The 17,892-nt window shown below is 37.3% G+C and overlaps 1 protein-coding gene and 1 long non-coding RNA gene across 8 annotated transcripts in view; one reads left to right on the forward strand and one right to left on the reverse strand.

Annotated features, from left to right (window-relative positions):
* CFAP91 (cilia and flagella associated protein 91) overlaps positions 1-17,892 on the forward strand; it is an 89,263-nt gene that overhangs the window by 55,156 nt on the left and 16,215 nt on the right. For all 7 annotated transcript variants that reach the window (XM_053903408.1, XM_053903407.1, XM_053903403.1 and 4 more), the window contains 7 exons: positions 884-1,026; positions 8,128-8,244; positions 9,607-9,678; positions 11,247-11,393; positions 12,877-13,098; positions 17,002-17,150; positions 17,734-17,825. In XM_053903408.1, coding sequence (XP_053759383.1) covers positions 884-1,026; positions 8,128-8,244; positions 9,607-9,678; positions 11,247-11,393; positions 12,877-13,098; positions 17,002-17,150; positions 17,734-17,825 — 942 coding nt within the window. The remainder of the gene's footprint in view (positions 1-883; positions 1,027-8,127; positions 8,245-9,606; positions 9,679-11,246; positions 11,394-12,876; positions 13,099-17,001; positions 17,151-17,733; positions 17,826-17,892) is intronic.
* Positions 7,229-16,353, reverse strand: LOC109266440 (uncharacterized). The gene is made up of 3 exons (XR_002079717.2): positions 16,200-16,353; positions 15,580-15,679; positions 7,229-7,702 (listed from the first exon to the last, which is right to left on the reverse strand). It is a non-coding gene; the product is annotated as an uncharacterized LOC109266440 (long non-coding RNA).

Here is a 17,892-nt window from a genome sequence, read left to right on the forward strand (position 1 = left end):
ATGTTTACATGATAACAAGTCCAGTATAAGAGGAGTATTAGATTAAAGTACTAGAAGAGAAAGAAGTATTGGATTAAAGGCTAAACAACAAGTAAAAATATTTTCAAGAAATAGCAATGAACACATTCAATATTATTAATATGAGTTCATACAAACCAATAAAAACTGCTAAGACTCAAATAAATGGATATACTATATAACAGTGTATCAATGCTTAGCTACTAAACATTTAAACTTGTTCAGTGTCACTAATAAAGTTATACAAAAATGAAACTGAAAAAGCTTTTATATCAGATTTTCAAAGCAAACAAGAAATATATAACGAAATCAGCCCTTTAAGAAGTGCTAGAAAACTAGTGGGCAAGGAAATGGATAACCAGGGGATAAATTCATAGAGCTGTACCTCTTATAAAGTCCAAGAGAAGCTTATTTAGATTATTTAAATTTTAGTTGACAAGTTGAAGCATCATGTATATGGCCAAGATCATGAGTTGATGGTCACACTCTTGAACTTGTGTCTCTGGCTGATCATCTCCAGAGCAGAATAAGATAAATTTGTGTACATCTACTTTAGAATGATGATCCCATGTATCGTATGACCATTAATTTTCTCTTGATTATTATCGTAGAATTTACTAAATTTTTGTAGGGAAATATTTTATTAGAATGGATTCTCATTTTACAATCTTAAGTCACTGAGAACATGAGTTAATTATGCAGAAATTTGCTTTACGTTTTGGGTCCACTCCAATTATGTGGGCTCTACCTCATCAATAATTCTAAATGAAACCACTTGGCAAATAGCTCCTAAAACTAACAATACGCTTTCAAAATGCTAAATTTAATCACCAAATACTAAAAAACATGTACTTCTTTCCTGTAGGATTAGTTGAACTTGAGTCATGTCTCCCAGATTTTGTGACACAACCCCGAATCAGACCTCCAAAGCCAAAAGTCACTACCACGAAAGCTGGTTTTCTCAAGAGGGCAGCAAGAATGGACCATGAGTTGGCAGAGGTTCATAAGGTATAATAATCCTTATTCATAGACAAGATGCTTCTAGTGGGACTTTTGCAGTGAAATACTATACCTCCAAAATTGCAATGTCCAGTAGTTCTCAACACATAACTCTACATTTTTTCTCCTCCCTAGGTTTTTCTCTTCTGGAAGTTGCCTCTACTATGCTGAATGAATATGCTTCTTTTCCTCATTTCAAACTGTAGGAAAATCTCTTGGAGGTTGTTCTCCAATTTCTTGGCGGAAGTCATGTTACTTCCTAAAAGTGGTTCTGACTTTGGATCTCCATAATATCTGAGACTACGTTGAGGCGTAGCAAGTTTCTAGTGTTAGGAATTACTGCTGGTTTTAATAGTGTACTAGGCCTCATTTTCTCCCTTTTAGATTTGTTACCAGGGTAACAGGGAGTCACATTCAAGGCCTCTCTGATCTAGTTTAAAGCTCAACTAAATGAGAAAGTGCAATGGTTGTCCCCATGAAACAAGTACAGAGGAGCCACCAGCTGTGCTTCCCATGTGTTAATTGGACTGTAGGTGTATAGACTCTAGAATTCATGGTTTATGATAGTGCTGCTCAGTCTTTAGCAGGCATCAGAATCACCCAGAGGGCTTGTTAAAACACGTGTTGCTGGGCCCAACCCCAAAGTTTCTGATTGAGTAGGTCAGAAGTGGGGCTGGAGTATTTGCATTTGTTACAAGTTTCCAGGTAATGCTGATCTGTAGGAACTACACTGAGACTCTCTGGTCCACGACATAATCTCCCCACTGGTCCACGTATGTTTGTTCAGTTGGTTTTGGTAATGGAATAAGAATCCATGGGAGCCCATACTCACTATAAAAATTAGGACCTTAACAGTAATTCATGTGTATTTATGTGGTTCTTCCCACCTCATCCCCCTGTCTCCATTTACCCATTTGAACTCTGCATTCATTATTCTCTCACTTTCTGTAAGATGTGTTAGTAGATACTTTTTGTTAGGGTGTGGAAGTTCTCTTCTGTTCCTAATTTACTGAAGCTTTTAATCATGTGTTCATGTTGTATTTTGTCACATGTTTCAGCTGTATCTATTGAGATAATTATATATTTTTCTTTTTAAAATTATTATAATAAGGAACATTTATAGTTGCCTTTTTTTTTTAAACAAACATTAACCTATCCTTACATACTGGGGATGAGCCTAACCTGGTCAAGGTGTTTTATCTTACTTTTAATACATTGTTGGATTTGATTTACTAGTTTATTTTTCAGAATTTTGATTCTATATCTGTGAGTGAAATGGCCTTACTTTTCTTTCTCATTTTGATTCTGTACAGTATTGGTGTCAGAGTTATACAGGTCTTCTTAAGTGACTGCAGAGTATTCCTTCTTCTCTACTTCTGAAAAGAGTTTAAGCTTAAGATGATCTGTTTCTTCAGTTTGGTAGAATTATTATCTGAGATGTTACCTTCATGGGAAAGCTTTCACCACTCCTTCATTTCCGTACTATTTACAGATCTTTCTGCATTGTTTTGGTAAATTACATTCTTTACAAGGTCCATTTCACCTAACTTTTCAAATTTTTTTGGCATACGTTGATAGTATTATTTTATAATCTTCTTAGCGTTTATCTATAACCGTGCCTACTTTTTCAGTCATAATATTATTTATTTGTGCTTTAACTCTTTTTTCTTATTCAGCTTTACTGGAGGCTTATTAATTTTCTTGGTATTGTTCTTCCAAGGAAGGAACCTCCAAATTTGTTGATTTTCTTTACTATAGATATTTTATCAATTGTATTAACTCCCATTCATATTATGTCTTTCTCTCTTCTTTCTTTTTGCTTTGTAGTTCTTTTCCTAACTTAAAGTAGGCATGTAGCTCATTAATTTTCAGGCACTCATCAGTTTTATAAAGTATTTAAGGCTAAACATTTCCTTCAAAACACTGATTTTGGTATATTTCATTAGTTTTGATATGAAGTGTTTATTAGTATCTAACTTTTTAAAAACATCTGTTATGGTTTTTGCTCCTGTGAGTATTTAAGTTTTTAAATTTCCAAATATGCAGGAATTTTAACTCGTTTTTGAAGTAACTTCTAACTCATTTGCTCTATGGTCAGGAATCCCTATTCTTTGAAATTTAGTGAGGCTTGTCTTGTGAACTAGTATATGAGTTTACATATAAAATAATCTAAGTCCACCTTCAAGTAATATTATCACTTTCCAAATAGTGCATTTCCCTTATAGCAGATTATTCCCAGTTCCTCCCTATAGTCCCTGTGGCATTGTAGTCGTTCACTTCACTGATCCATAGGCTATAATCACCCAATACATTTTTACTATCATTGCTTTAACAGTTATATTTTGGATCAATTAAAAATAAGAAAAAATAGTTTAATTTACCTTCATTTATTCTTTCTGTGCCACTGTTCCTTTCTTTATAGAAATGCAAGTTTCTGACCAATGTCATTTTTCTCCTGCCTGGAGAACTTGTTTTACCATTTATTACAGGACAGGTCTCCTGGCAAAGAACTCCTTCAGTTTTTGTCTGTCTCAAGAAGTCTTCGTTTCTCTTTTATGATTTTTTTTTAGATATAATTCAATACCATAAAATTCACCCTTTTAAAATATACAATTCAGTTGTTTTTAGTATGCTCACAAGATTGTTCAACCATAACCATTATCTAATTCCAGAACATTCTTATTATCCCAAAAGAAACCCCATATCGATTAGCAGTCACTCCCAATTACCCTCTTCCCCATAGCCCCTGGCAACCACTAATCTTTCAATTTATGGATTTGCCTATTCTGAACATTTCATATAAATGAAATCACACAATGTATGGCCTTTTGTGTCTGGTTTCTTTAACTTAGCATAATGTTTTCAAAGTTCATCCATGTTGTAGTAGGTCTCAGTACCTCATTACTTTCTGTGACTATATGATATTCCATTGTGTGGATGTGTTACAATTTGTTTATCTGCTCATCAGTTGATAGAAATTTGAGTTGTTTCTCCTTTTTATCTAAGCAATGCTGCTGTGCACATTTGTGTACAGATTTTTGAGTGACATAAGTTTTTCAGTTCTCCTGGCTTTAGATCTAGGAATGGAGTTACTGGATCACATAGTAACTATGTTTTACTTTTTGAGGAACTGCCAGACTGTTTCAGAAGTGGTTGCACTGTTTTACATCCCTACCAGGAATGTATAAGGATTCTGATTTCTCCATATCTTTGCCATCACTTGTGACTGCCCATCTTTTTATTATAGCCATCCTAGTGTGTGTGAGGTGGTATGTCACTGTGGTTTCAATTTGCTTTTGTCTAATGATTAATGAATTATAGCATCTTTCATGTGCCTTTCATTTGTATATCTTTTTTGGAGAAATGTCTATTCAGATTCCTTGCTCATTTTTTAATTGGGTTGTCTTTTAATTGTTTATTATAGACATTACTTTTAATGTCTATTTATTGTTGAGGTATAGGAGTTCTGTATATATTCTGAGGCCTACCCTTATCAGATAAATGATTTGCAGATTTTCCTCCTATTCTGTGGGATGTCTTTTTACTTTCTTGATAGTCCTTTGAAGCAGTTAAGTATAAAATTGTGATCTTTTCACTTTTGGATAATGATTTCACTGAGTATAGAATTCTAGGTTGGTGGGGTTTCCTCCCCCAACACTTCAAAGATTTCACTCCATTCTCTTCTTGCATGGATGGTTTCTGACTAGAATTCCACTATAATTTTTATCTTTGTTTTTCAGTAGCTAAGGTGTTTTTTCCTCTGGCTTCTTTCAGATTTCTTTCTTTGTCTTTGGTTTTCTCTAATTTAAATACTATATGCCTGTGGTGTTTGTGTGCGTGTGTGTGTGTGTTTAAGGTATGTGTCTTTCATGGCGTTTTTTTAAGCTTTCTGGATCTGTAGCTTGGTGTTTGTCATTAATTTAGCAAAGTTTCCAGCCATTATTATTCCAAATATTTATTCTGCATTCTCTTTCTTCTCCATCTCGCATTCCAGTTGCACTCATTACTCCTTTTGATATTGTCTCACAGTTCTTGGATGTTTTGTTGTATTTATTTGTTTGTTTCTCTTTGCATTTCAGGTTGAGGAGTTTTTATTGACCTATCTTTAAATTCCTGGATTCTTTTTTTTTTTTTTTATAGCTATGTGGAGTTTACTGATGAGCCATTGATGGCATTCTTCATTTCTGTTATAGTGTTTTGATTTCTAGCCTTTCCTTTTGATTCTTTGAGTTTCTGTCTCTATTTACATTACTCATCTGTTCTTGCATGTCATCTACCTTTTCCATTAGAGCCTTTAACATAATATTGATCATTGTTATCTTAAATTTTCTGTCTGATAATTCCAACATTTATGTCCTATCTGAATCTGGTTCTGATAATTGCCTTCTCTCTTTAGACTGTGTTTTTGTGGGTTTTTTTTCCCCCCTTTCCTTTGGAATACCTTTTAATGTTTTTGATAGCCTGACATCTTTTATCAAGCAATAAGAACTGAAGTAAATAGGCATAATGTGGGATTTATTCTAATCTGGCTAGACATTGGGCTGTGTTTAATGTTTGTTGTAGCTGATGGGGTCATAGGATTCACATTATTTTATTGTCCTTGTTTTTATATGTCCTTTTGGATTTGGGATGAGATGCCATTGTATGGAGTCTGTTAGTTTAGAATATTGGTTTGAATTGAAGAGAATCACTAAATATCAGGCTTATGTCCAGACAGTGTATCTGCTTTTAGTCTTATGGCTAACATTATTTTGAGAATTCAGAATCATAGAAACATGAAGGTACAGGTGGTATAAGGTTTAAAAAATACTTTATGGGCTATGTCACAGTAATCATGGAAGAAAAATATCTAGAATGGCATAAAAGAATTTCCACAGCACAATATTTTCAGGCTATTCTTGGTAGTAATTTAGGTTGGAATATATTTTTGAAGATTTGTCAAATTACTTACATCTTAAAGTAGGTTAAAAGAGTGTAACAATCAGTTCTTTCTTTCATTTATGAAAACTATGGATTAAACTCAGTTGCCTAGCCAGTTTGTCTTTTAAACAGGTTAAAATGTATTGTTTGGTAAGAGCATTTCCTTGATATTCTCATATTCATTCATGTTCCTTTCTCTCTTCCTGGGAACTTTATTTTTCAAGACAATGATAAGACTGAGATTGAAGAAATTCTCAAATATTTTTGTTAGTTTTATTATAATTTTGATTGGACTTCTTGACCAAAGATTTTTAATTGTAAAAATCCAATTGCTTTTTTTCAAAATTTAAGTGATTTTTTTCTTTCTTTTCTCTCATATTTAGAATTTATTTATTGACTGGGAAAAATATCCACATAGTTCAAAATTCAGGAGTTCTATGAGAGTATTAAATGTAAACCTTCTATCCCTGTCTCCCAGCTATGCGGTTCCAAGTATCTTTTTAAACTTTTTTTTACACAAATGTTAGTATATAATACACATGGTTTTGTCTGTGCTTTTATTATTTAATATATCTTGGAGATCATCCCATAATTACGTTACATTATTTTTTGCATGATATATCATTGCTTAAATGTGCCATATTTAACCAATCCCCTCTTGTTATTTATATTGTCTCAAGTTTTTTGTATTAAAAGTAATACTGCATTGAGTAATCTTGTTTGTATATAATTCGGTACATGTGTGAACATATCTAGAAGAAAATTCTTAGACATGGAATTGCTGGCCCACAATATGCCTGCATTTATAGTTTTGATGGATATTGACAAATTTCTTGCATAAATGATGTACTAATTGCTGCAGTGTATGTGAGTGCCTGTTTTCCCAGATCGATACCAACATATTATGAATGACTGGTTTTAAAGTGGTTTCATGTGGTGCTATTTAGGGCCTATCACTGAAGAGATGCCTGTGTTTAGAATTATTATTTTTTTGATTGCTGTTGCTTTTATTGAGTCAGTAGTTGTGGTTATTGTAAAGCTGTTATATATTAGAGCTGTTATATATATATCTTGTGTCAGTTTTATTTTGTAGAAACTCAGAGGTTCTATTACAACCACAGTAATTTCATATGGTTTCAAATTTTACTCAATTTGCATATTTTTACTAATTTCAAGTTTTGGCTTTGTGCTTGTTTTATCACTTCTGTATGTTTTCTGTGGGAAAACTAATGTAAAAATTATGTGGTGAAAAATGTGATTCTATTATTTTATTCTTGAGAGACAGAGACAGCATGTGAGTTGGGGAGGGGCAGCGAGAGGGAGACACAGAATCCGAAGCAGGCTCCAGGCTCTGAGCTGTCAGCACAGAGCCCGATGCGGGTCTTGAACTCACAAGCTGTGAGATCATGACCTGAGCCGAAGTCGGATGCTTAACTGACTGAGCCACCCAGGAGCCCCAGAAAAATGTGATTCTAAAGTATGATTTTTAAATGACAGAGATTAGAATTTTTGATACTTTTAAGTTAAAAGTATCCCCTCCTGTGGCTGAATATAGAACCAGTGAACAAAATCCTATGTTACATATAATTTGGGGGACTTTTGGTGATCAAAAGTAAAACAAATAAAACGTATGTTGAAATCAGAACACACACACTGTTTCACAAGGAAACAAGTTCATTTTCAAGAATCATGATGTGCAGGCCTTCACTGCCAAAGGAAAGCTCCTCACTTTGAGACAGTTGCCCTTGAATGCTCCTCAATTCCCCTATAGCAACAAAACATCAAATATTTCCATCATTTATGGCACAGGGAAATTTTCTATTGCCCAGGCACTTATTCTAAACAGATAATAGGCTCTTGTGAAAGAATAGGAGTTGGGGTTTTGTTTGCATACATACGAGAGAACCTTTTAAAATTTCAAAAAAAAAAAAAATTTAAGTCCTCCAAATCTTTGATTAAAATGGATAAACCTAGAATATGTGCCATGTTTATCCAGTGGTTAGTTGATCTTTAGGAATATCATAACATCCCTTGGGTCACAGAAGCACCTGGGTTTGGACTTTCTCAAACTGTCCAAGCATAACCATAGAGAAGATAATTTCTGATTGATCTTCAGAACTATGGACTAGATCTGGTAGTGGAAGAAAATACAAAGGTAAAGAATGACACTACTTGGTGTTATTATTCTAGGCAATATTGGATAAGAAGAATAAAGTTCTTGAACCAAAGAAACTTCTGCGCTTTCTTCAAAGAAAGTCACTACCTCAACCTCGCCTTCCAACTCCAACTTTGGAAATGAGTTCCAATGTAAGTTTGAAATTTGATTTGAAATGCTAAATTCAGTATTGCTGTCTGTTCTTAGATAGTTTGAGTTAAAAACAAACCTAATTTAACAGGGTTACCTTCTCAAGATATGACTTATATGGCATTTATTCTTATGATTCAAACATCAAACACACACGAATAAGCACAACAAAATCTTTCCAAGAAAAATAGGCATCAGAAGGTAATCCTCATGTATGTCAAATAAAAAAAGAAGATTGAATGATGATCAGTTACTGTAACCATCTTGCCCACATGGGGAGGTGGCTGATGACAGCTGGTGTCAGAGAGGAGTGAAGTGCCAGAGATGTCATGAGGACAGGTTGGCTTCTGAGGTAGGACTGGCTCAAAGAGGTCACCTTGACCAGAGTCATACCTCACCTTCGTAGATCTCCAAACTCTGTTTGGGTGAGGTACCAGAGTCAGTCAGGATTTAGGACTGACTCAGACTAGACAGCCCCCACCTCCAAGAAACTGCTAGAGATGCCACAATCCAAACGTCCTGCTTGACCAAAGGATAACTGCCTGGTAGATGCCTGGTAGATGACCTCTTAGCAGGTCAGCCCATCATCTCCCAGGATAGGGCAGTTCTCACAAGAAGCCAGATTGTACTGAGAAGGTTGTCAGAGGGAGGGGAGTTGACAGGAGATCTCATTAGGGCTTCTGATGGGTCACCTGCGTGGAGGAACTGCCAGGATGTGCTTCTGGACATCCCCTTTGCTAGACTTTATGCCAATCACTCCCTGTGGTTAACACATTGTCTTTCACATGTGTGAATGCTATTGATTTCTGTTGCTTTCTTTTGCATTTAGAGGCACCTTAATTAGATTTGCAGACTCTGCTTTCTGCTTTTGACACAGTTATTTAAGGTGATTTTTGTAGATGGCTAATCTTGTCCATTCTGATTTTACCAGCTTATCTAAATTCTTGTGAGAAACACCTTACTCTAGACTCTGACACAAACTAGCTTTATTCCTTGTCTACTCTTGATCAAACATGAAAAAACTATTGCAAAAGGGATGGTGTAAGCAATACTTGTTGCTTCAAGAAAGATTTTGCTGGAAAGGAGTATAGAAAAATGAAAATGGCTTAAATTGTAGGGATAGCATGAATTTTTTGCTGTTGATATGATTTGTAATGATGTCTTATCATTATAAAAGAATGAATTTTAACAATCCAGTAGCATTTAAAATACTATATGTTCAATGAGAGTATAGACCTCATTTATTTCTCTTTAAGTCTCTGGCATCTAGCACAGTCCCTTTTGCTTGATCTGAGTCTTCAAAAAATATTTCGTGCTGACTGCTGCTCTTCTCAAGCTGCTTGGTTCTCACTTTGTTCTTTTAGGAAGAAGAAGATATAGAGATGGCTGTGATCTACCTTCAAAAGTTACTCCGGGGAAGAGTCGTTCAGAACACGGTGTGTAGGGTCCAACCACTGGTCCTGTGCTTCTCCTTTGAGGATGGATTTATAGAACGCATATGTGCTTGGTTCCTTGGGGTGAATTCCTTCTGGCACCCTGCTGTCCTCTGGAACTCTATACTCTCAAGTTACCTACCCATTCCCTTCTGTTCCAGTTTGTCCAAGTGGGTGGCACAGTGTCAAAGAGAGAAAGGACCTGCTTGCTGTTGGTCACAGTTGTAACCAGGGCAAAGTGAAATTAATATCTTCCTTAGAATTGCTAAATCCAGCCATTTTCCTACCTAAATTTTGACTTTTTAAAAAAGTTTATTTAATCTCTACACCCAACATAGGGCTTGAACTCATTGACCCCAAGATCAAGAGTTGCATGCTTTTCCAACTAAGTCAGTGGGTGCCCCTGAATTTTTACTATTAAGGCATCACAAACCAAGTGGATTCCCTAATTTTCCACAAAGTCATAATTATTTGAGTTGGCATATAGCTAGCAACACCTGAATAATAAATAGCAAAGTAATAATAACTACAGTTTTAAAGCCATAGTATAAGCTCACATTATATTTTCTTTGCTTTACTTATATCATCTCTCTTTTTTTCTATCAGTTGCCCCATTTTACAGGCAAGTGATTTGAGTCTGAGATTATGTTAACTGCTAGCAAATTCAACTCTGGTCTTCCTGACTATAAAGCCTTCACCACATTATTTGTACAAACATACTTCACTTTTAAAGTGGACTAATATAAAGCACCAGCAAAAAATTTTTTTCTCCTCACACAGCTATAACTCATAAGAGACTCAGTTATAATTAGTAAGTCTGGGAAGCTGGGAAGATGGGAAGCTCATCTTGTGTTGAGCATTATTCTTTACTCTCTTTGAAAATTTCCCCGGAAAAATGTCACAGCTGACTCCGTATTACAAACCAGGAGCAGATCTCTTGGAAAAGAAAACATGGCTATGAAAAATACCATCCTCAGGCATCTTAGGGAGGGAGCACAGAAAATGAGGGGGAAGGTTCTAGTTTCCTTTTTTTTAAATTTTTTATGTTAGAGTGTGTGTGTGTGTGTGTGTGTGTGTGTGTGTGCATGCATGTGCACAAATGCATGCTCAAGTTGGGGAGGGTCAGAGAGAGAGAGAGAGAGAGAGAGAGAGAGAGAGAGAGAATCCCAAGTAGACTCCATGCCCAGTGCAGGGCCTCACTCAGGGCTCAGTCTCACAACTGTGAGATCATGACCTGAGCCGAAATCAAGAGTTGGACGCTTAACCAACTGAGCCACCCAGGCACTCCAGTTCTAGTTTCTTAATAACCACCTTAGTAACCACCTTGTCTTCGAGAGACATTTTAAGAAACTGAGTAAACAACTGATAACTGAGCTCTTTCTCTACCTGAGCAGCTGGAGGTGTAGAAAAGGGAGCTGACCTCTAGCTCTCTGGAGCACCCCTGCCCTGTGGTCCCAGAACGCAGGACTGAACCCACTGTTCACAAGTGCCTCACCAGTCCCTGGATGAGTCCTGATGTGTTGCACAAGGGACGTTAATTGCAAGTCTCTTTTTTATTTGATTTGATACAGATGTTTGAAGGCAAGGAAAAGCGACTGGAGTTGATCCAGGAGCTGCGCACCAGCCATGCACTACAAGAAGATGACAGGCTGCTGAAGAAAGCTGAGAAGCAAGTGACCCTGGCCTTACAGCGACAGAGGAACTTGCATGAGCACAAGGTTGTCTCCTGGATTTTTATTATTGCACAAGTGGCATTATAATAATAGTAAATGAAATGACAAAAAAGAAACATTCCCCCCAATCCCATCACTCTATCAATAGTCAGCACTTTGGAACAATGCTGCTGCAGTCCAGAAATGGAATGGGCTATGCCCTCACTGAACTGAGCATGATCTTATATTTGCAAAGAAAAAAAAACCCTTTTAAAAAATATTTGGTGATTCTACCAAATTTCAGTGGGAGCTTGGCAGAATAAAAAATAATAAATGCAATAAAAAAAAGATAGACATGAGATTTATTTTAAAATATCAGCACTTTGGGTGTTGGAGCTGTACATAGCTCAGGCTGATTAAACTGCATATTAAATATGTTAATATCTCATGGTATTCTGTGATGTCATCAGTGTCACCTGACAACAGCTGGTAATTGCAGCTCTACCCCAACAACTGTAAATGTTTTTCCTATTTTCTTCTGGCATTTGTCTATATATAGAGTTTTTAATGGTGCTGACTACAGAGTGGACATACTTTTACTATCTCTCCCACTAATCCATAAATCAATATGAAAAAGAATCAATTTGCACAGTATAGTGCTATATGAAAGTAAGCTATATGAAAGTGAAGTTAGTATGACCCACCCTTAGTAATGCACATTAATGCTTGTGCCATGTGGAATTGGGCACAAATGGTAAGCAGCTTAGAAATGAGTGCATTATTGCTTTTACATGACATCAGGCTTGTGGATGGTCTCAGTTTGGGGGAGGGAGGAAAAAAGCCACAGACTGTGAGACCCAACAGAGGGACCAGAGAAAGAAGAAGAGCCCTGCAAATGATAGAGCTGGGGTGCACTTCTGTTCAGATGGGAACACAATGTCCTGGAAGACCCAGGAACTGGATGGAAAAGTGCCCTGTAGGCTTTTTCCTACTCTGTTTCAAAGATAGTTCCTAATGACTTTCAAGTTATTTAAAAGAATAAAAAGTACCACAGTTTTCTACTTTCATGTTATTCAGGATCTTAAAATTCCCCAAACTTGTGTCAAAGGATGAAGCATTAAAAAATTAAAAGGTATCTGAGTGAATCTCTAGGGGACACTATTTTATTGAACTCCCAAAAAAATTTTTAAATAAAAACCTTGACATTTCCTTTCATGTCTGGGAAGATAGAAGCACTTTACCTTCTGGATAAAAATGAAAGACAAAAAAACCCAATTTGTGTGGATACTAATAGAAATGTTTTGCTAAGTCCTCCTCATAATTTGAGGACTATAATCTATCAGTGACAGACTGAGCAATCCACTTTCTCATGTCTAAGTTTGTATCCTAAGTTTTCATAGTAAGAACACTTGGGATGGGGCTGGTCTAGTGATAATAAACACTGAGTGCATTCTGAAAGTGAAGTGACCAAGAGTTCTGGCTAGTCCAGCAACCCTCCTTACAAATCATCGTGAGTAGTAGAATTTGTATCATTAAAAATGTTTTTCAGGTGTCACTGGTTGAAAACCATTTGGCTGGACTGGAAGGAAGGGTTCTGGCAGACATGTTTGACTTCCTGTCCAAAGAGCTGGTGAGACTACAGGAAGAGAGGAGGATCCATGCTTTTGCCATGCTGGCTGAGCGGCAGCGGAGGATGCGAGAAGCTGAGGAGAGTGGTCGGCGCCAAGTGGAGCAAAGGCGCCTGCGGGAGGAGGACCAGATATTTAAGGAGGTAAGTGGGGCAGCTGGATGTCTGGAAGCTGCTTGTGTGTATGGAGCTGAGGCAAACCAAATGAAACTCATGATATGAAATGCCTTTTGTTTTTTGTTTTTCATCGCGTTCTACAAATATGTATTGAGTTCCTGCGATATGCTAGGCACAGTTGGAAACCAGTCATGGTCCCTTTTCTTCTAGGGCTTAAATACTTAGATAACATGCAGTTATGTGTAGAATTAGAAAATATAGTAAGCTTCATGAAGGAAACATATGAGGCCCAGTGACGCATTTTAAACGTTACTCTGCTTGCTGTGTGGAGAACAGTTTGGATGGAAGACAGAGTGGGAACAGGAGATCAGGAAGGAGGCTCTTGAAGTAGTTTGGGCCAATGAGAAACAGGAAGTCAAGGAAGATGTATAGTTTCTGGCTTAAGTAACTGGGAAGATGATGGTACTATTTCCGAGTGGAATTAGTGGAATTAGTTTAGGGGCAGGGGTGGAAACAGGAAGTTGATTTATATTAGGTTCAAGACATTCTAGTGGAGGTGTCATTTCAGCAGGTGGATAGACAAGATGGAACTTAAAAGAGGTTTTGGCTAGAGATATAAACAAGAGGGGCATCTGGGTGGCTCAATTGGTTGAGCCTCCAACTCTTGATTTTGACTCAGTTCATAATCTCACGGTTTGTGAGATTGAACCCCATGCCAGTCTCCCTGCAGGGAGCTTGCATGGGATTCATTCTCTCTCTCTCTCTCTCTCTCTCAAAAAAAGTAAATAAACTTAAAAGAAAAAAAGACAAACTAGAGTACCAGGTTGGTAAATTAGAATTCTGACCAACGCATAATGAGCAAGATATAAATTCAAGATATAAAGTCAATTGAGCATCTCACGATTGATTTTGTCTTAGGTCATGATCCCAGGGTTGTGGGATTGAGCCCCGCTTTGGGCTCTGCACTGAGCATGGAGCCTATTTGAGATTCTCTCTCCCTCTCCACCCCTGCCCCTCCCGACTCATGCTCTCTCTCAAAAAAAAAAAAAAAAACCATAAAAAAATATAAAAGCTCAAGTGTTAAAATTGGAGGGGATTTATGAGGAAGATTTCTTTAAAAGGGACTGTGCTGTGCTATCCCCCTGCCAACACACACAGACACCAAAATACACCCAGAGGTTGGTTTCTTTTTCTGTAGTCACTGGAGAGCTTTATAAGTATTCTTCCATTTAGGGTGTCTGACCCCCTAGGAATGGAGAGGAGGGGAGCTGGGCTAACCATATGCTTTGGAGGTGGACACAGATGAGGCTGTATGGGTGGCCAGCACACCCAGAATATGTCAAGGCAAAGGCTGTGTGAGAGTTTCCCTTGGACTAGATGTGGGACACATGGGACAGAGAGAAAGAGCAAACTTGGAACATAAAGAATTTCTTGTCCAGGAGGACTGTCTAAATTGTATGTGTGCATACTTTTGAGCTCCTCAGTTAAAAAATATGCATCCGTTTGAGATCTTATTTGATCTAAGATTTTCAGGATTTACCCAATTCTCATAGAATTAGGATTGATTTGTGAATAGTATTTTCTGTGTGGATTTCAATTTTTTTTTTTTTAACTAAACAGATTGCTCTCCTTCTATACAACTTAAGTTTTGAGTTACATGTAGTCAAGTACAGCTTTTTAACTGGAGTGGCAGATCATCTATAATGTGTATGAGCCTATAATCCATACTCTAGCCTCCTACCATCCTAACACATTTTGCTTCAAAAAAAGTTGCTTTTTGAGACTTATAAATTATCGGCAAAACTTACTATCCCTACCTAATATCACTAAGGAAAAACCAGCTTGGATGAGAAGAATCAACCTGGGGGTGAGAATAAAAAGGAAAGGGGCACAGAAACCAGTATGCTCAAAAACACAGAAAGGAAGAAGGAGGTAAGAGCTTCAAGGAAGGTAGTTCTAAGTGGGAATGACCTCAGGAAATGTCAGCCATTTCTAGGAAGGGTTAAGATGACCCTCCCAGCCTGATTTAAAGACCATTTATGTAAACAGTGTATCTATTTGTGGACCTCAGATTCAAATACCATCCATCATTTAAATTCCTAATCTCCCTTCATATGGCCCTTTTAAAGACAAATATGCTTGCACATAAATATACCAAAACCCAGAAATGTATACATTAAGTATTTCCAGAAAAATAACATATATTGAGAAATGTTGATACAGAAAGTCATGGACTCATATTGAAACACAGACACATGTTTGCATGCACATATTCAAAGACATTGACAAGCACAATGCAGGGTATATAGTATTAACAAAGACATGGAGAAACACATGTAAATGCACATACAGCCACCTATATGTTTCCTTTTTCATTTAAGCACATACAAACACAAATGGGTCCAGAAACTGACACATTTATAAAGATACATGTAAACACACAAGTGCGTATACTGCTAGAGGTGGGCCACATTAAACCTGCCACCTCTGAACTGTTATACGACTCACCTGTATCATTGGCTTCCTGAAGAAGACTGTGAGCTCCATGAGAGCAAGCATACTGTATATCCCTTGGCCTGTTCCACAACACCAGCATAGATCTCTGCACCTAAGACAGGCAGCAAATATATTTTGGTTGGTTGATACTGTATTAAACTGGTCATTGGGTCTCATCCATAGGGAAGGTCTAGGGATTTAAGGTTATGGACTTGGTGTTTTACAAGCATAGGTACACTAAACATTACATACTCAGAGTCCTGCTGCAGTGCCACTCAAGAAAAACAGGGACTGAGTTGTTACTGAGTCCCAAAGCATTATCTCAGGTGCAAAGAAATATTCAGACACAAAATAGAAAGGTATCCTTCCCCCAAGAAGCTCAAAATCTGTTGAGACAGAATGCATATAAAACTAAGTATGGCACACTTGATACTTACGATACTTCCTATGCATCTACCAGTAAAACAGACAAAATTGAACTGTACTGTTTACAGTTGCATACTTAAGGAGCAAAACTGTAGAGAAGTGGGAGTGTTTTCCATAAAAGCATGAGTGGAAAGGGGCTGTGGTCAGGAAGAACCAATAGCAGCCTCCTAGAATTCTCACAGTGGCTGCGTGGGTACTGGATTTACCTTAATTCATTACACTGTACATCTATCACTGTGCACTTTTCTAAATGTGTGTTCTGTTTCACAATTTCAGAAAGCTTAAAGCAGCAGCAGTCCAGGGTATGATAGTTCAAAAATTCATCAGAGTTCCAGGATCCTTGTAGCTTTCTGCTTTTCTGTCCTTCATGGCAGTTTAAGATGATTCCTGGTTCTCCGGCATTACATCCCCATGAAATGAGAAAAGAAAAAACGAAGTGCCTTTAAGAATCCTTCCTAGAAAGTGCACAAATTATTTCTGCATGTACTCCCTCAACCAGAACTACAGGAACTAGGAAATATAGTCTTTATTCTAGACACTTGTTGGCTCATGGGCTCTGTTATGTAAGAGGAAGGAGAGAAAGGACGTTGGGAAATACCTCTTAGTCTCTGCCACAGCCAGGCAGTTTGATCAAGTCACACTGCTGGTGAGAACAAAGCCAGGATCCAAAACGGGGTTATTGCCTGAAGCCAATGATCTTTCTGCAGTGTTGTACTGCCCACCCTCAGTAAGACCCATAATTCTGAAATGGGCTAGATGGATAGGGGCTGCCAAGAATGGGCAGGTAGGTGGACTAGAAACAGACTGACCAGAAAGTGAAAAAAACAAAACAAAACAAACAAACAAAAAAGGAATGATCAACCAGGGGACTGTTGACTCAATGAACAAAATAGATGTGCTAAAATTAAAAAAAAAAAAAAAAAGGTCAACCGATGTTCGTGCATTTTTTGGATCTTATTTACAGTACTTATTCCTGTTCTCGGTAACAGGGGTATTCTGGTTTTGCAGGTGGTTAAAGTTCACCAAAGTACTGTAACTTCCTATCTGGAAGACATAATACTGAATACTGAAGAGAATACTGCAGAAGAACAAGCCAGGGCAGAAATTGAGAAGATGGCTGAGGAAATCAATGACATTGCTTACGAAATGGAGAGCCGGTTTGTACCGAGAGAACAGAAGGCAGAATGGATAGTCTATTTGCTGTTACCCCTACATATTCTTCAAGAGCTTATGATTTTACCACCAAGGAGAAACAAGTATATAACTCCTGTTTCAGTGTCCATTGTTTTAACTGCATAACTCTTCAGAAGTCAACATGCCTGGACCTTTGTATGGCAGGAGTGCTAGAAATAGAATTTTCAGTTATCCTCTGTAGTCTGGATCACTTCCATATTAGTTACTTTCAGAATATCACAGAGCATGAAAGCAATGTGAATAAGTATGTGCAATATTACTTCACCCCAAAGTTTTTGGCTTCTTGTATAAGTTATATCTCTAACATTCCCTTTCCGGCAAGCAGGCTAAATGGAGGACAACATCAAATCTGAATTTGCATGGAGTTAACAAGCCCATCAGGAGTGTAAGATTTCAGAGTACTTAATCAAGGAAAAGGCAGTGATGGGATTTGAACAGTGGAGTTTCTTATACAAGCAAGAAAAAACTGAGTATAAATCAGTAGCTCAAGTAAGGCAACAAAGGAAATAATTTGTTGTTTTTCTTTTTTTTTTTTTAATTTTTTAGTCGAACTCAGCTTCAGTCAGAGGAGATTGTTGCTGAGTTGGTTTATAGTTTCCTGATCCCAGAGGTCCAAAAGGACTTTGTCAAAGAAAAAGGTAAGCCGGGGGTGATTGGGTGGCTCAGTCGGTTAAGCATCCAACTCTGGATACTGGCTCAGATCAT

This window comes from Panthera pardus, unplaced genomic scaffold (assembly GCF_024362965.1).
Source record: "Panthera pardus isolate Hobbes unplaced genomic scaffold, ASM2436296v1 HiC_scaffold_16, whole genome shotgun sequence".
NCBI classification, from domain to species: domain Eukaryota; kingdom Metazoa; phylum Chordata; class Mammalia; order Carnivora; family Felidae; genus Panthera; species Panthera pardus.